This window comes from Labeo rohita, chromosome 25 (assembly GCF_022985175.1).
Source record: "Labeo rohita strain BAU-BD-2019 chromosome 25, IGBB_LRoh.1.0, whole genome shotgun sequence".
Lineage (NCBI taxonomy): Eukaryota > Metazoa > Chordata > Actinopteri > Cypriniformes > Cyprinidae > Labeo > Labeo rohita.
In genome coordinates this window covers 24,900,071-24,920,069 of record NC_066893.1, presented here as the reverse complement: position 1 = coordinate 24,920,069, position 19,999 = coordinate 24,900,071, and the positions used below count along the sequence as shown (strand labels likewise).

Here is a 19,999-nt window from a genome sequence, read left to right as displayed (position 1 = left end):
CATGATTTGGATGAATTGAAGACTTCCTGCTTTGATTTAAGGCATTTTTAAGGCATTCATTGGTAGAAGGGCGAATTTAGACTCAAAAAACCCTGTTATTTGATAAAACCATATTTGTGACCCTGGACCACAAAACCAGTCTTAAGTAGCACGGATATATTTGCAGCAATTGGCAAAAATATATTAATTAAAAAATAAAAATCAATTTTTCTTTTATGACAAAAATCATTAGGATATTAAGTAAAGATCATGTTCCATTAAGTTATTTTGTAAATTTCCTACCGTAAATATATCAAAACTTAATTTCTGATTATTATTATGCATTAAGAACTTAATATGGACAACTTTAAAGGCGATTTTCTCAATATTTTACTCAATATTTTTTGCACCCTCAAATAGTTTTATCTTGGACAAATATTGTTCTATCCTAACAAACCATACATCAATAGAAAGCTGATTTATTCAGCTTTCAGATGTATAAATAAAGAAAATGATCCTTATGACTGGTAGTCCTCAAATACTTGAGAGGCAAAATGACAAATCTGAATGGTGTTTATGAATAAAACGAACTAATATCTGCCAACAGGCTCAGAAAATCTACTTAATTCAAAAGGAAAACAAGTTTTTATCCCCTATTGACAGATATTGGTTATTGTTTCAAGCAGAAACTTGCTTGGTTTTGTTCAATTTCTCAGAAAACAAGAATTCATATCTTCATTTTGCTTTTTAAGTAACTGTATCTTGACTTAAAGATGTTTAATAATTCAATCAAACAAGACAAAAATACTAAAGATGATATTAATTTTTAGTAATGCATACAACATTTGATTCCATGATTTGCATGAACTTAAGACTTTCTGCTTTGATTTAAGGCATTTTAAAGGCATTAATTGGTAGAAGGGTGAATTTAGACTCAAAAAACTCTGTTATTTGATAAAACCATATTTGTGACCCTGGACCACAAAACCAGTCTTAAGTAGCACGGGTATATTTGTAGCAAAAGCCAAAAATATATCGTATGGGTCAAAATTATCGATTTTTCTTTTACGCCAAAAATCATTATGATATTAAGTAAAGATCATGTTCCATGAAGTAATTTTGTGAATTTCCTACCGTAAATATATCAAAACTTAAATTTTGATTATTAATATGCATTAAGAACTTCATTTGGTCAACTTTAAAGGCGATTTTCTCAATATTTAGATTTTTTTTTTTTTTTTTCACCCTCAAACTACAGATTTTCAAATTGTTGTATCTCGAACAAATATTGTCCTATCCTAACAAACCATACATCAATGGAAAGCCTATTTGTTCAGCTTTCAGATGTATAAATCACAAAATTGACCCTTATGATTGGCTTTGTAGTCCTCAAATACATGACAGGCAAAATGAGAAATCTGAACAGTTTATGAATAAAACTAATATCTGCCAATGGGCTCAGAAAATCTACTTAATTCAGAGGGAAAACAAGTTTTTATCTCCTATTGACAGATATTGGTTTTTGTTTCAAGCAGAAACTCAGTTTTGTTCAGTTTCTCAGAAAACAAGAATTCATATCTTCATTTTGCTTTTAAAGTAACTGTATCTCGACTTAAGAATGTTTAATAATTCATACTGGAAAACAAGACAAAAATACTGAAGATGATATTCATTTTTAGTAATGCATGCAACATTTGATTCCATGATTTGGATGAATTTAAGAATTTCTGTTTTGATTTAAGGCATTCATTGGTAGAAGGGCGAATTTAGACAAAAAAAAACCCCTGTTATTTCATAAAACCAATTTGGCATAAAACTGGTAAAATAGTGAACATTTAACAATGTGCACTGCAGTTATCAAAGTTCCAGCTATAAGTACTGAAAATGCAAGGACAAATGTAGTACATCCAAGTATTCAGTGCATACAGAAAATCTGCGTACCGTGCAGAGTATCTATACTGCAAACTGGATCAGTAGTAATAGTAGTATGGTTGTATGAGTCTCAAAACCTTGACTCAGACTTGATTTCCCCTTTCTTTCCCTTTCCTTTCTTTGTCCTGGGGTAACAATCCATTTTGAGAGTAATGATTCGGAGGACAGAAAATCAATGCTTGAGGGTTAACGTGAATCTGTAGCGAAGACTTTAACTTCAACACCTGCCTGCATACAAACACACATACAACAAACAAACACGTGTAACCAAACATACACATTTAATGGAATAGTTTACCTAAAGATGTACTTATAATGTTACAAACCCCTATGACAGACTTTCTTTACAGAAATGGTATGGTTTGATCTGTAAGTATATAATTATATATAATTATATAAATCATTATAGATTTAAAGTACATAAAAATTGTCTTCTGAATTATACGGATTCTTTTGGCCACTTTTATAGTACTTTTTTGTCCATTTTGTTCAAAGAACAGTATTAAAATCATACAGGTTTGGAACAACGTGACATTGTGTAAGTGAGTAAATGACGACAGTAAGCGTAATAAAGCTGAAATTGTAAAAAACATCCAGCCGCCTTTCACTAGAAAGTCTTTTTCAATCCTGTCATAAAAAGCTGTTGACCTAGCAGCGCGTGAAGACACCTAGTTATTCATCACTGAATCACTGTGTTTAAATGTGAAAATTACAGGCCTTCTCTCGCACCGACCCCGTTCAGGAAAGCATCTATTATAATTCAATTAAATGCGTCACAACAGAGCCAAACGTTGCATATGCACAACCGAGGCAGGCTTACAAATTCAACCATGTTACATCACTTGAGAGCCATGAAATCCATCAATCACGCCGATTTGCTGTGTGTTCACGTGTGGATAATCTTGGGAAATTAGATGATGTTCAGTCGCGTTAATTGTTTGTCATTTGAGCTGAGACCTGCCCTCCCTTCCTCCGGAGGTCACGCAGTAGAGATTTAGAGAGACGGCGTTAAACGCTGTTATATAAACCCAGCCAGAGCGTCAATTGAAGACCTGTAGCCCCTGTCAAGCCGCTGTTATTGGCTGTGGTCGGTTGATAGTCCGCAGGCCTGTTCGCTCAATAAGTCACGGCTATTCTAAGGCATTATGTCTCAGACTTCGGATAAACGACTCTGTTTGGAAACAAAAGACCGAACATAAGTGTAACGAAGGGATATTTAAGGGCTGGCTGACAAAAGAAATGAATATTTTGCCATTATTTACTCACTTCTATGCCATTTCAAACCCCATATTACTTTTTTGTTCCATAAAACACAAAAATTGTAAAATATATTATGTAATAATATATGTGCATTTTAAAACTTGGGATCTCAGCATTCTTTGTGATGTCAAACGCCTTTGGTTCATTCATGTTTTGCAACCGAAAGTTCCATAGTTTAACTTAAAAACGCAACATTTGAGTAAACTCAGTAAATATCAGAAAATTCGACTTGCATTTACAGCCGAGGTCAAAAGTTTACATACACCTTGCAGAATCGGCAAAATGTTAATTACTTTACCATAATCATACAAAATGCATGTTATTTTTTAAGTTAATACAGACAAAAGATATAGTTGTATAGTTGTTCATGAGTCCCTTGTTTGTCCTGAACAGTTAAACTGCCCTGAATAGTTAAATCCTTCAGGTACCACAAATTATTTGGTTTTTCAACGTTTTTGTGTATTTGAACCCTTTCCAACAAGAACTGTATGATTTTGAGATCCACCTTTTCACACTGAGGACAACTGAGGGACTCATATGCAACTGTTACAGAAGGTTCAAACACAGCCAGGGGGGTGAAAACTTTTGAACAAAATGAAGATGTGTACATTTTTCTTATTTTGCCTAAATATCATATTTTCCCCCTTTAGTCCCGCCCTTTAGAAGCTACAGAAGATACTTTCATGTTTCGCAGAAGACAAAATAAGCAATATTTACCCTGATCTTCAAATAAAAGATTAAAAAAAAAGGTTTTCACCCCCCAGCTCTTAATGCATAGTGTTTCGTTCTGAGCATTTGAACCTTCTGTAATAGTTGCATATGAGTCCCTCAGTTGTCCTCAGTGTGAAAAGATGGATCTCAAAATCATACAGTCATTGTTGGAAAGGGTTCAAATACACAAAAAATGCTGAAAAACCAAAGAATTTATGGGACCTGAAGGATTTTTCTGAAGAACAGCAGGCAGTTTAACTGTTCAGGACAAACAAGGGATTTATGAACAACTATCACTAAACAAAAAGCTGTGGATCATTTAGGTAAGAAGTGTATGTAAACTTTTGAAGAGGGCAATTTTTATCAATTTGACTATTATTTTCTCTTGTGGACTATATGTAAACGTATCTTATTCCGGTCAGTACTAAATAAAAAAATAAATAAATAACATGCATTTTGTATGATCCCTGTTATTTTTAGGTAAAATAACGTATGTAAACTTTTGACCTCAACTGTAAGTATAAAAGACTTCAAATATAGTGCACAAGTTGTATGTTCTACTTTTATACTGTTTAGAAATAAGAAAGACATTACAGTACATGAGGATAAAAATAGTAACATTTTTGAGTGAACTGTCCCTTTAAACACAGAAGAAACACATTAAACATTCATGAACACGCTCACATACAGGCAAACACATGCCCAAACACAAACACATGTGCTGACACACATACATAATAATAGTCCTGGTACCACATCTCCAGTGGTCCCCTGAGGTCCTAAAATGTGACATATTTAAACCAGCTGAGGCAGGCCGCACACAAGGCAATATTCAGCCGTATAAAACAGAGCGTCACAAAACAGCAGATCAGTGCTGAGGGAGGGGGGTGATATTCTGCTGCGGGGCTGAAATATAGTGTGACAAAATGAACGACTGTCTGGCAGGGTCTGGAGACAGACAGGTGTAGAGAAAGAGAGACAGAGGTGCAGGAACAGAGGCGAGGACAAACAAGAAGAGGCACGCAGATCATTTTCGGCTGAACTCTGGGAGATTTACACTGTTTTAATAGCTCTATTATTACCAGTACTAAAGCAGGGTTAGTATTTATAAAGCATCCCAGAGAAAGTGAACTGATGTAGTCTGACACATTTCCTAAATAAACCACAAGCTTTGGAAAAATTCACCCAAAATGATCGATCTTATTTGTGGAATACAAAATAAGATGTTTTAAAAAATGATGATTTACCACTGCTCTCTTCTTACAATAAAAAATGAATGACGATGGACACTATTACACTTTAAAAAAGAACAAAAAGCACCAAAAAGTAGCCCATGATGTCTGTGACGAAGTCACATGATGTCTTTGTACAAAGAACAGAATAAACTTTAAGTAATTATACGATATCTGTAAGACATGTCTTGATATAGTATATATATACAAACAAGAATCTGAACCTTTGTAACAAAAATGGCTTATATTTTAGTCTGCTCCATACAAAAAAGATCAAAAGATTTGGAAAACAGTGCAAGAGTCAGTTGGATCCCTGTTATAGTGCTTTTTTTTTTTCATTTTTGTAGCTTTACAGGCCAAAGCAACTATATGGATTCATTTTATGGAAAAGAGCAGCATGAGCATTTAGCTAAACCTCTCTTCTTTTCTTCTATTTAAGAAAGAAAGTAATAGGGGTTTGGTACAACATGAAGGTGAGTAAATGATGTCCGAATTTTCATTTTTGGGTGAACTATCCCTAAACAGTTGGGCGACTACTTAAGGTACAATGTTGCTGGGCAATTTTGCCAAGCGATGTTGCTTAGACACTTTCCCATTGAAAATGGGCAACAAATTTCTATCTGGATACTACCTGGTTGCCCGTTGACGACAACATTGCCCAGCAACATTGCTCAAAAAAGTTACCCCATCTTGTACCTTTAGACAAGACTGATGAAGTTGGGAAGACATGCAAATATAGGACAAAGAGGCATGCACAGGACAGACCCAAACAGGAAGTGACTTACAGGAAGGATTTAACGTCCAGGCCTCGTTTCTTTATCTGACCCATCATGTGATCCACGCTGCCAGGGTTTCCGCGAGAGGCCCGCCCCCCGGCACCTCCTGACCTGTAGCGCGAAGCTCCGCCACCTGCCGGGCCACCCCTGGAGTTTCTTGAGCCGGACCCGCCCCCTCCCCCAGGCCCCGCGCCCCCGCCCCCTCCGCTACCAGGCTGGGTATGTAGCTGACCCAGACTTTGGGAGATGGGTGGCCTGCTGGCCAAACTTGGGGCCGGAGCCTGGATCAATGGTTGCTGGAGGCTCTGCTGACGTAGCAACGTGCGGGGCCGAGGCGTCGCCCCCGTCGACGGGATGTTGTCCAAGGTCTCGACCGAGGAGAGGGCGTGGTCAGACAAACTGTGCGGGCAGAGCAGGAGGGAGGGCAAGGAGCGAGACGAAGAAGGGCGGGAGCGACAGAGGGAGGGACGAGGAAGGAGGAGGAGAGAAGGTGGGACAAGAACAAAAGGGCGGGGACGAGGAGAAGGATCCGAGGAGGATTTGGAAGGGGTCGGAGGAGGATCAGGGGATGCAGATGGGCATGGAGGAAGAGGAGAAGACAAGTTGAAAGGAAAGAGTTCGGAATCCGGGTGAAGGAGAGTCAAGGAGTCAGTCGAAGACAGGAGAGGCGATAATGGAGACATAGAGGAAGACGAGAGGTTCAGGGAAGGATGGGGGCAGAACGGAATAGCCAGAGAGGAAAAGGGCAACGAAAAGATGGTGTCGTCAGATGGAGAAGGGGGTGGAGGAGCGGAAGAAGAAGAAGGAGGAGGTGGCGGAGCGCGAGATGCAGGTGGGGAGAGGAGGAGAAGGAGAAAAAAGGAGAGAAGCGTCAAACAGAGGCAGTAGCCACCATAACAAAGGTAGCAGAAGAGACCACAGCCGCCCTGGTCTGCATGAGTCTGCAAGTGTGCATGCGTGTGTCCGTTCCCGGCCCGAGCGAGGCTTCCTTGAGCCGACGGCGATCGGTGAGCGTGCGTATGCGTCTGGGAGGCATGTGCGGCCTGCTTGCGGCCCGCTCCCGTGCGTGCCTGACTGGATCGCGGCGTGTGACGCGTCTGCCCCGAACGACCGTGCGCATGTGTATGCCGCGGCGTGTGCGGCGTCAGTCGGCCGCCACCGGTTCTTCCGGGAGACTGTTTTTTGGTCTGCTGAGAGCCTCCCATATCTCTGTCTACTCTTCACACATCCCTCTGTTCCCTTTCTTCTCTTAACTTTGCCTGTCGTTTCTTGCGACACTCGTTTAAGTATCGCCAAGGCCCCCTGTGTCCGTTCAGCAGCCAACCAACTACGCTGGCTCATCCGTCATTCTTTTGTCCTCTCCTCCCCTCCCATCCCTTCGCAATTACATCCCTTTTTCTCTCATTAGCCCTGTTTCACTCTGATCTCAAAACTGTGTCAAATTCACCTCGGAAACTTCACAATGAGTTTCACCTGAGCTGCAAACACAATTTCTGTAAACATTCCCTGGCTATTCTATTCCATTTTAGCTTGCCCAATCCTAGCAGTCTAATACTCTCAGACAAAATGTGCACAAATTGTACCTTTAGGACAAACTCCGTCCTGGAGAGCCAACATCCTGCAGAGTTTAGCTCCAACTTGCCTGGAAGTTTTTAAGTATGCCTATTAAAACTTTGATAAGCTGGTCCAGGTGTGTTTAATTGGGGTTGTAGCTAAACTCTGCAGGACAGTGGCACTTCAGCGCCCAGTTTGGACACTCCTGCTTTAGGGTACAACAGCTTGCACTGGAGCTATATCCTCAGAGTCTCCTGGAGGACCACTGTTAATGTCCTCAGGCATATTAGAAACTTCAATCTAGGTTTACTAGGGCAAGTTCGAGCTAAACTCTGCAAGTCATTGGTCCTACAGGGGCAGATTTGGACACCCCTTCCCTAAAGCAGTGCTTCTCAAACCTATCCTGGGGACCCCCAACTACCCTCCCTCATTTAACACAGCTGATTCTACTCATCAGTTCTCTTGAACTGGGAGTGGCCTATTTGGGGCAGTCGCGGCCTAATAGTTAGAGAGTCGGACTTGTAACCCGAAGGTTGTGGGTTCGAGTCTCAGGTCCGACAGGGATTGTCGTGGGGGGAGTGAATAACCAGTGCTATCTTCCACCTTCAATACCACGATTGAGGTGGGACCCTTGAGCAAGGCACCTAACCCCCAATTGCTCCCCGGGCGCCACAGAAGTATGTGTGCTGTGTGTGTGTACTTGGATGGGTTAAATGCAGAGCACACATTCCGAGTATGGCTCACTATACTTGGCCGCACATCCTTTCCTTTCTTCTCCTTTCCTTTCCTATTAGGAAGTCATTTAAAATGTGTAGTGGTTGGGGGTCCCCAGGACAAGTTTGAGAAGCACTGCCTTAAAGGGACATCTTTGAACTTTATTTACCCCTAGAAGGTTCATACTATTACTTTAGAGTAGATACGTGTCAAGTGTCAAGCTGCTATACCCCTAAAGAAAATTTTTTTGCACATTTTGTTTTGACAGTAAGTGTTAGTGAACATTTTAAGGAATTCATTAAACACATTTCTGAATAATTTAGAGCTGAATGTAATAAAAAGTTTATGGAACATAACATAAACTAGCTCTAGTGGAGGAGAACCATGTTGATATTAAAATCAGCATGAAAAGGCATTCGCATCCCATTTTACGTCTGTAATGTGACATACTTTTATGTGAAACGGGAAATGCTGCTTTCAAATACAATGTGACACACAAGTGATTTTGGTTGCAAAAAAGCATTTAGGAAATTCTCACTTCACAGGAGATATTTTTAATGGTTCTGCATCATAATAAAGAGCAAATTATGCACATTAGGTGTGTAATTGATGCTTTCTACATGAAATGCAGTTGTCGCACAAACCGGTAGCACTTTATTTTACGTTCCTGTTCTGCATATACATACTATGTACTTATTATAGTAAATACAATAACTAGGTATTATCCCTAAACCTAACTTTAACCCATGTAGTTACCTTGCATTACACGACTTTCTTAAGTAAGTACACGCAAGTACACATACTGTCAAAATAAAGTGTCCCTTTGTCCCTTTCTGTGCCTTTCCGAATATTCGGGGGACATCCCTACAAGGCTGTATTACATGCAACAGTAGCCTAAAACAATGACTAAATAGCTATTTGACTATTAGTTAATATTATCTTCTTATTTAGTATCTTATAATAACATTCCTTTTCTTTCATCCTTCACAGTAGGACCAGGAACATGTATTAATAAAGTAAACAGGGACAAATTTGGTTTCATGTTGACATTAATGAGCTGGCATAGGGCGTAGCTGGCACCGGCTCAGCTGGTTAAGCTGGTAAAGGGCATCAGGTAGTTGCAGGACAAACACCAGGGGGCAAAACAAGCATAGCGAAGAACAAGATGTAGGCAAGAAAGAGAGACAGAGGAAGAGAGAGACCGGGAAAAGGGGGTGTGAGACACAAACACAAGAGACAGACACATATAGCTGCCTGAAAATAGAATCCAATTACTGACGGAGAAAAACGGAGGGCGTGTTGAGAGAGAGAACGAGAGAAGAACGAGGACTGGTGGTATGGAAGGAGTGTGAGAAGAGAGATGTGAGACGAAGAGAGAATATGTGAGGTGCTGGAGGAGAGGAGGTGTTAGCGAAGGGTGTGAAGAAAACTTAAATTGAGCCCCCCGTGCGTATGTGTGCGAAACTGTGTGAACGTCTACACACAAGCGGCACATGGATACAGTAGCGTTGTAGCAGCTCTGGGTTTGTTTTGGCTTGGTGACGTTTGGTACCCTATTCACGTCTCGTTGTGTTCATTCCTTCGGTGTGATTTGTTAATTAGTCTCGTTATAATCAACATGAAATCAAAACTGTCTCGGCTTACTTGCTGAGTACATGTTCCTGGTGTTATTTTGCACAGTTCATCAGTGGTCCATCTCTAAAACACAAATTTTATTTAGTGGCTGCTTTTCACAATAGAGTTCACAAATCTGATGGATAAAATAACCCATGTGGATAAATGAAAAAAAAAAAAAAAAACGACCAGAAAATATATTTCTTTAAAACTTTTAAATGGCAAATATATATTTCAGAATGTACGTCAAAGGCCAAGAAAATACATTTACAATCATAAAAAACATTTTTGGTTAAAACGTAAAATATATATTCTAAATAAATGTATCTAGACTGACAATATACAAAAAACGGCCCAAAAATATATTGGGAAATATGTTGTAAACAGCGTGGCTTAATTAAAAATGTATTTCAAATATTAAAAAATATATATTTTTGTAACTATTAAAATCCAAAATATATTCTAAAATGTAATTCAAGAGCCAAGAAAATACATTTCTAATCATAAAATAAATTTTTAGTAAAAACGTAAAATATATATACAAAATTAACATGTTTAGATTGACAATATATAAAAAATGGCACAAAAATATATTGGGAAATATGTTGTAAAGAGTGTGGCTTAATGAAATGTGTATTTCAAACATTAAAAAAAACAACAACAACAAAAAAAAACATATTTTTAAACCATTAAAAGCCAAAATCTGTTCAAAAATGTACTTTAAGGGCCAATAAAAAAACATTTCCAATCATTAAAAAATACATTTACAATCATAAAATATATTTTTGGTAAAAATGTAAAATATATATACACTATAAATGTATCTAGATTGACAATATACAAAAAATGGCTCAAAATATATTGATATTTATAATATATATATAATATATATAATATATATTTATATTTTAAATATTTAAATATTTTATATTTTATATTTGATATTTTAAATACATATTTCATTAAGCCACACTCTTTACAGCATATTTCCCAATATATTTTGAGCCATTTTTTTTTTTTAAATAAATAAAAGCCAAAAAATATTCCAAAATGTAACTGAAGGGCCAAGAAAATACATTTCCAACAATAAAATACTTTTTTTTTGGTAAAAATGTAAAATATATATATTTATATACAATATAAATGTATCTAGACTGACAATATACAAATAAATAAATAAATAAAAATAGCCCAAAAATATATTGGAAAATATGTTGTAAAGAGCGTGGCTTAATGAAATATGGTATTCAAATATTAAAAATATATATTTTTAAACAATTAAAATTATTCCAAAATGTAATTTAAGGGCATTTTCAATCATAAAATACATTTTTCGTAAATGCAAAAAATAGACAATATAAATGCATTTAGATGTACATAAATGGGCCAAAATATGCTGTAAACACCATGGCTTAATTAAATATGTTTTTCAAACTTTTAAATGCAAAAAAATACGTTACAAAATGTATTTTATGGGCAGGAATATATATTTCCAGGAATATAATATCCTTTTTTAAAAATATAAACATATATTTATTCATTTTTAATTAATTTGTTTTGATTTATGTTTTTTTTTTCCAGGCTGAATACAATTTTACTCCAAAATACACCAGATTACAATAGCAAAATGGGTTAAAAAAAGGCCTTTCACTTTGACTTTAAAGATGCATTTTTTTAGTTACACTGTAAAACGCTCTATTCACAGTTTTCCTTGTTATTTCCTTGAGTCAGTTTTATGTTTAGTCATGCTTTTTGGGATCTTGTTAATGTAGGCCACTGTCTCAAATGCCGACCTCAGCCTTTGTTGTCCTCCCTTAAATGAGAAAACGCCCCATAGGAGGCGCTCATAAAACCCTCCCAAATCAGCCGCTACAAATGGGACACGCTGCAGTCTCGTGAACTTCACGGACGCATGCAAAAGTCAGCATGAAGTGCATCATTTGAGACACAGCCACAGCTTTTTTTGCCACATTGTACTGAAATAAATCAGTCTGGGTTCTCTAAACTTATTTCCTCCTCTCCCAGGATTCGCTTCGCACCGCTGACAGATACACATTAGGATTCACTGAAATATTAACCACATTTATAGGACGTTTAGCGCATTAATATTTTGTGCGACACGGTTTCACTAGCCAGCGATTACGAAGAAGAATTTGTGTTTAACAACCTCCAGCTATCACTCATGTGACTGAAACAGCTTCCATAAAACTTTAACCATGCACCGACAGCTCTGAAAAAAACTGGTGTTCAGAAACTCATCAGACAAATTATGGAAATCTGTCATTGAAACATCATATTTTCTCATCTGATTGTGATTACTGTTTATTACAGCTCACTAGAACACTTGATTCTGATTAACTCTTGATTGTAGTAATAAGAGACTTTCAGCAGTCAAATATACTGTTATAATTGATGTTAGCTTCAAGAATCACAATGTCAAAATCAACATGAAATGCTATCTGCAACTAATTTTACTTTAAAACACACCATCAGGAAGTGACTAGATTGTGAATGGAGTGCATCGCTACACCTACAATATAAAAGAAGTCTCTTTTGCTCAACAAGGCTGCATTTATTTGATCAAAAACACAGTAAAATTATGAAATATTATTACAATTTAAAATAACAGGTTTCTATTTGCATATATTGTAAAATGTAATTTATTTTTGTGATGCAAATCTGAATTTTCAGCATCATTTCTCTAGCCTTCACTGTCACATGATCCTTCAGAAATCATTTTAATATGCTGATTTGCTGCTCAAGGAACATTTCAGATCATTATTATGTTGCAAACAGTTAAGCTGTTTCATATTTTTGTGGAAAATATGAACATGTCAACTTAAAACCAATAAAATCAATATTTCCTCTCCATTTTTTTTTGTGCATAATACACCAGATTGTACAGTCAGCTGGTCACTATCACAAAATGACCCCTTTAGTCACATGCAAGACGCTTTGGCTTTGCGATTACATTTATTATCCCTCCCATATCGAATCAGGTGCATGATATCACCAGTTATGCCGCCGTTTGAGTCATTGCCGTGGCTGTTGTGTTTTATAATGGACTGAAATGAGCTATCGCCGCTTCGCAGTGTTTCTAAGTGTGTGTGAGTCAGTCGTACGGATCCTGCTATTATTAGACTGCAGGGCGGCCTGAAATCTCAGCAAAGTGCAGACCCACACAAAGGCATTTTTAACTTTCTTAAACATCTCACACACACACATCACATCTCTTTTTCTTGTCCCCTGTGGGCTCGACTCACTTGCCGTTCTTGAAGTCTCCCGAATGCAGGCGGCTTTGTACCGTCTGCCACCTGCCGGCTTTAATGCCCCCCCGTCATCATGCTCCTCACGCTGTCGCTGCGCGACGGCCCCCCTCCGTCCCCCAATCCACCCCCCACGGCCCCTTTCTGGCCCGCGGGCACCGTCCCACTGAGGCGGCCGCCAGAAAGAGAGCCGGGGGAGATGGAAGGAATGAGAGAAAAAGGTGGAAGAAGACAAACATTGGGAGAGAAGAAACGGTTACAGGTTTGGATAAATCACAATCATTTATCCCATGAGAGTGTTGCATGTGTGACCTCACAGCGAACTACACAACCCTGCGTATCACCAAGTACAGCTCCTCCTCTAGGGGGCATAACAGAGCCTACACTAGTCAACATTTGAAGTGGATCAAAAAAGTTCATCAAAGTTGTTCTGAAACAAGAAGGGGTATTGTTCAAAATTCATGTTTAACATGTAAGTCTGCTATTAATCAATGCTGTCATCAATGGAATTTCATGCCTTATTAGTTTTTATGGTGCCCAGACATGAATGTTTGCCATTAGGTACCAACTGACCTGTCACGGGTGTTTGTAATTGGGAGCTGCTCATCATTTAAGGCTCTGAAAACTTCACTTGAAGTCAGAAAACATTGAAAATGCCACATTTAGTGTGATTGCAGGATTCTGACCTTAACAGGGCTATTGGGATGCTGCAAGGAGGCATGACTAAGCGTGAAGTTGCAGATGCAGTGGGGACATCTCAAAGTGTCATTTCCAGAGCCTGGAACAGGTTCAGAAGGTTTGGTACTGTGAGTAGGAAGCATGGTGGAGGCAGACAACGGGTCACAACACCAAATCAAGACCGATACTTGACCCTGCATGCCCGTAGAAATCATTTCATGACTGCTGTCAGCCTGCAAAATGACCTTCAGGATGCAACAGGGGTGTGAGTGTCCACTTAGACTGTGAGAAGACGACTTCATTAAGTTGGCTTGAGAGCCAGAAGACCAGCTGTGAGGGTGCCTCTTTCCAGAGCACACAAACTATCACGTCTGCAGTGGGCCAGAGAACACCGCAGGTGGACATTGAATCAGTGGGGTACAGTGCTTTTCACAGATGAGTCCCGGTTCTGTGTGAACTTCCTAGATAGGCGTAGGTGGGTCTGGCGTCGTCCTGGGGAGAGAAATTTGCTGCAAAATGTTATACAAAATCCGCCATGACCGTATCGGCGGATCATCAGTCATGGTTTGAGGAGGCATCTTCATGGGTGGAAGGACAGAGCTTGTCATTACTGAAAAGGCAGCCTGACAGGCCAAAGGTATAGGAATGAAATCCTGAGACCAGTTGTGTAGCCATATGCTGGTGCAATGTGGCCAGATTTCGTGCTTATGGATGACAACGCTGGTGCACATCAAGCAAGACTGATGACTGAATTCTTGGAGGAGGAGGGCATCTCAAGAATGGCCTTGAATCCCATTGAACACATTTGGGAGCAGCTACAGTCAAGACTGCAAGCACGCCACGTCCCTCCAGGAACCCATGTGGAGTTGTGAACAGCGTTGCTGGAGGAATGGCAAGCCATTCCTCAACAGAATATCCAAAACCTCATCTCAAGCATGCATAGGCGATGTGAGGCTGTGATCACATCTGTGATGGCTGTGATGTCAGAGGTGGTAACAGTGATTACTGACTGGCTGTCTCGGCACATTACGTTTGTTGTTTCTTGTTCATGACTTGTTTGTTGCATTTGTTAAACCATTCAATTCATGTTTGTTTTACAGTATGAACTTTTTGATCTGCTGTAATTGTGCAATAAAATCTTTTTTTTTTCTTTCTTTCCTGTTTTGCGTTCGATCTCTGACACTCCACACAGAGTGACTACAGTACAGTACAGTACAGTACAGTATCCAGTGCATCACCATTATGACCATTGTGCTGGCTCCTTAAGGCACTCCAAAGGCACCGCACTGCAGGAAATAATGTTTAAGAGGCATTTCTGGTCCATTGTGACTTCAGGTGAATCACAAAAGTACTGAACAACCAACAGTTTTTTGATGCACTCTTGTCTTCATGAGTGTGTGACAAGCCTCTTCACACCTTGTGACAAACATTCATGTCTGGGCACCATAAAAAGTAATAAGGCATAAAATTCCATTGATGACAGCATTGATTAATAGCAGACTTACATGTTAAACATGAATTTTGAACAATACCCCTTCTTGTTTCAGAACAACTTTGATGAACTTTTTTGATCCACTTCAAATGTTGACTACTGTAGTTTTACCAGGTGTAGTGAGTGATTTCTGAGTCACTCTTAGAAATAAAGGTTCCAGTGTTTTGTTTTGTTTTTTCACAGCAGTGCAATAGAAGAACCATTTTTGGTTCCATATGGAACCTTTCAGTGTACAGTTCTCATACGAAACATTTGTTCTTAGTGTGAAACATTTTAAGAATCTAAAGAACCTTTTGTGTAATGGAATGGTTCCGTGGATGTTAAAGGTTCTTTTTGGAACCGTAGATGCCACTAAAGAATTTTTATTTTAAAAAACAAAGGTTCTTTATTTGCACGATGCTGCCTTCACATTCTACCAGAATAATCGTAAATAGGAATGTGGTAGTTAAAAATTGCACATGTTGACTGCTTGAATTTGTCGAGCTCATAATCACAGGTGGGACTTATAAAGTTTGTAATAAATGTGCATTTAATATGCACAGTACAATCAGATGACTGACTTTTAAACCAAAACATAAAAGGCTGAACACTACTGAGAGTTTCTGATTTTTTTTAGTGCATGAGATTGGCCTTCTTCTGTAAAGGGGGCGGGAAGCACCAGCTCATTTGCATGTAAAGGAACAAACATGTGGCAGTTTTAACAAGCTATAAAAAATTATCTGTCGGGTATTTTGAGCTAAAACTTCACATACACACTCAGACACTTACTTTAGATCTTGTAAAAAGGGGCATAATAGGTCACCTTTAAATCTTCCATGGATGTTAAAGGAGAAGTTCACTTCCAGAACACAAATGTACAGATAATGTACTCACCCCCTTGTACACTCTTAAAAATAAAGGTGCTTCTTGATGCCATTTTTGTCTAAATGGTTCCATGAAGAACCTTTAAAATCTGTTTCACAAAAGGTTCTTTGTGGCGAAAGAAGGTTCTTCAGATTATAAAAAGGTAAAAAAGAGATGGTTCTTTAAAGAATCTTTAACTGAATGGTTCTTTGTGGAACCAAAAATGGTTCTTGTATGGCATCACTGTGAAGAACCTTTGAAAGAACCTTTATTTTTAAGAGTGTAATCAGTTTTTCTCCATATAGTGGACTTCTATGGTGCCCCAAGTTTGAACTTCCAAAATGCAGTTTAAATGCGGCCTTAAAACATCCCAAATGTGGTTTGTAAACAATCCCAGCCGAGGAAGAAGAGTCTTATATAGTGAAACCTCAAACGCTCGTCTTGTCTAGGTCTGCCTGAACTTTTTTGTTTTTTCCGGTTCAATACACTATGTCGTAAAACTCCCATCTCATGTTCTCCCTCAACTGCAAAATCGTCCTACATCGCTGTTTTACCTTTTTTGTATATGTTCACTTTGCAAACACTGGGTCAGTACTTCTGCAGCAATGTAGGATAATTTTGAAATGATTTTTGAAGTTGAGGGAGAAAATGAGATGGGAGTTTTTTGACATACCCTAATTGTTTTGAACCAGAGATGCACAGACTACTCATGCACATCGCAGAGAGAAACAAGACAAGCATTTGAGGTTAAAAAGTATATAAATTGTAGTTTTTTAAAAAACATAACCGATCGTTTTGCTAGATAAGACCCTTCTTCCTCAGCTGGGATCGTTGGGATCGAGTCCTTTGAAGCTGCATTTAAACAGCATTTTGGAAATTCAAACTCGGGGCACCATAGACGTCCACTATCTGGAGAAAAATCCTACAATGTTTTCCTCAAGAAACATAATGTTTTTACTACTGAAGAAAGAAAGACATGAACATCTTGGATGACTTTTTGTTCTGGAAGTGGGCTGCTCCTTTAACATCCATGGAAGATTTAAAGGTGACTTATGCCCCTTTTTACAAAATGTAAAATAAGTCTTTGATGTCCCCAGAGTGTGCATGTGAAGTTTTAGCTCAAAATAACCAATAGATAATTGTTTATAGCTTGTTAAAATTTCCACTTTTAGTGTATAAACCCAAACATATCATTTTTGTGTTTGTCCCTTTACATGCCAGAGAAATCTGGAATCGCATGTTCAGAGAGACTGTTTATGATTAATTGGGATTATAAAAAAAAATGAGTAGGTGGATTTTTACCATTATAGGCTGGTTGTTTTCACACACTGCAGCCACACAACTGTGTTCAAACACCTTGTAAAAGTGATTTTTGGTTCTTTAAGGTTCTTTAAGAAAGTTCTTTTAGGCAAGGCAAGTTTTTGAAGGTTCTTTGGGGAATCACAATGGTTCTTCTACACTGTTTGGCTCTTTTACCAAAAATGTTGATCCCACTGGATAACCTTTATTTTTAAGAGTGGAAACTGGTGTTTTGGTGTACAAATGGATTTATAACAACCGTGATGTTTCAAATAACCACGTTTGTACTCCCACTGACATGCTTCACATTAATGACACCCTTAAATGTTGCAGACTTCACGTAGGCACATAAAATTTGACAAGGGTTACTATTGTCATCAGTATTTATAATCATGGTCACCAGTTTGTGGACCTGGTGAAAGTCATCATGCAGTTATTAGGAGATTTATGTAGCACTGCTGCACCGCTCAAACACTCACAATACAACATCAACACCAACAAGGACAGGAGAACAGCAAAAAGAGCTTTAAGTGACAAAGCCGGCAGCCGCAGATTGTAACAAAACCAGGTGAGGAATCGGATTTCACACTTAAAAATACATGCATGTTAGTATTTAATAACAATAACGATAATAATAATAATAATAATAATAATAATAATACAATATGTGTGTGTGTGTGTGTGTGTGTGTGTGTATTTTATAGGTATAATAATATAGACAATATTAAAAATTAAAATATAAAAATAATTCTGTCTGATAACGATAAATCAAATAATTATTTTGTTATGGCCAATAATTAACAAAACTGATGATCATCATCACCATAATAATAATAATAATAATAATAATAAATCTGATTTTCATTTAAAAATACATATTAATATCAATAATTATATATATATATTGTGCGTGTTTGTGTTTATACTTTATATGTATAATAATATAGACAATATTAATTATTAAAAAATAAAAATATTATAATGATACCAATAATAATTTTTTTGTGTTATGGCCAATAATTAACAAAACCGATGGTGGTGATGATGATAATAATAATAATAATAATAATAAATAATAATAATAACAATTTAATAATAACAATAAGAATAAAATGACAAAATAATAAAAAGAAAAACTTAATTTATTGCCGATATATAAATAATTATTTTTGTGTTATAGCCAATAATTAACAAAAGTGATATTATTATTATTATTATTTAGATACTTAGCAAGGATGCACCTTAATTATAATTCTGGCAGATAACAATAAGAATAAAATAATAAAAATAATAATTTATTATTAATAAATTAATAATAAAATATAGTGTATGTGTGTGTGTGTATCTATATCTATATACATATCTGCCAGATAACAATAAAACAGTATTTATTTTCATGTTATGGTCAATAACCAATAAACAGCTGATATTAAAATTCTATACTAATTTTTAAATGGTACAAGTGAAATTAGGCATTGCAACATTATTATGTCCAGTAATAAAAATAGATATTAATTTTGAGATTAGATTTAAATTATTATTAAATGATTAGCGTAATTATTAGTGTAAGTGTTAGATGAAGACAAATGTGAAACATATGAAATAAGCTCGCAAAACTAAATATTCAAAATCAGCCATTATTTACTTTTTTTAATATTTCTATTACAAATAAAAGTAAATATTTGCATTTTAATTTATAGTACACAAATATTTATCTAATATTAGCCATGACTGATTATTGTGCAACCTCAAATACAAGCAATTACTGTATAATTGATATGTAAATTGATATAATACTTTAATTGATCCGATAATGAACCAAATGCAGAAGACGTCCAATGGATCTAAAGTCATGCGAAAAAACGATCTCCTACAAGACACTGTTTGAGGTTCTGAGGGGTTAATTTAAGCTAAATGCCACAAACTAGACTACATGAGCGACACGGCGTCTGTTCCCGGTCGGCTTAGTTGCAATCTGCGGCTTCCGTCTCAAATAGCAGAGCTTTAGTTCAGCGGTCTGCAAACACCCCACACCGTTTAATCCAGCAGGTCCTCACCGGTCCAGAGCCAGGAAAATTGAATCACCTGAGCCACCGCGGCTAACATGTTTATTTAATTTTTCATTTTCTACACCGGCCGCCCCATCTGAACCCCTCCGCGCGTCTGCCGGCGGATTTGATGGACAAGCGCGTTTAAACCGTTTGGCTCTTTCTGCGAAGCGGTGGGCGAAACCTGTCTGGATTAGGCCGGTGAGGGTTTTAGCGCTGCCGAGGAATCAGGAGTGCTAGAGGGACACATCCAGCCCGAGAAAGGCAAAACGACATCGTCTCAAAACAAGGTGAAACGGGGGTTACCACACCACAATCGGGCTGTAACGGTCAACCCTCGACGGGAGCGTACGGCAAAGAGGGTTGCGCGCCACCGATGCAGCTTTTGTTTGTTTGTTTACTGTTCGCTGGATAGCTGAAGCTGGAGGGTTGTCCGTCTCCATGGTAACACCCCATGGGGGGGAGGAGGGGAGGAGGGAGAGGAGGGGGGGTGAAAGGTTAAAGGTCATAAGCTGAGAAGAGACAAGCAGGGCTGTAGGGAGTGAGGGACGTCTACGGTCCGATTTCGGCACTTTCACGCATGGTGTGATTTTTTTGAAGC

General features: G+C 37.9%; 1 protein-coding gene across 3 annotated transcripts in view; it reads right to left on the bottom strand.

The window, feature by feature from the left end:
* Positions 1–19,999, bottom strand: part of syt7a (synaptotagmin VIIa) — a 184,253-nt gene that overhangs the window by 46,896 nt on the left and 117,358 nt on the right. For 2 of the 3 annotated variants that reach the window (XM_051099145.1, XM_051099146.1), the window contains exon 1: positions 5,900–6,042. The exons of the other annotated variant lie outside the window; for it this stretch is intronic. In XM_051099145.1, the coding sequence (XP_050955102.1) occupies positions 5,900–5,946 (47 nt within the window). In that variant the 5' untranslated portion in view covers positions 5,947–6,042. Of the gene's footprint in view, positions 1–5,899; positions 6,043–19,999 lie in introns of those variants that run through there. 3 annotated transcript variants of the gene reach the window in all.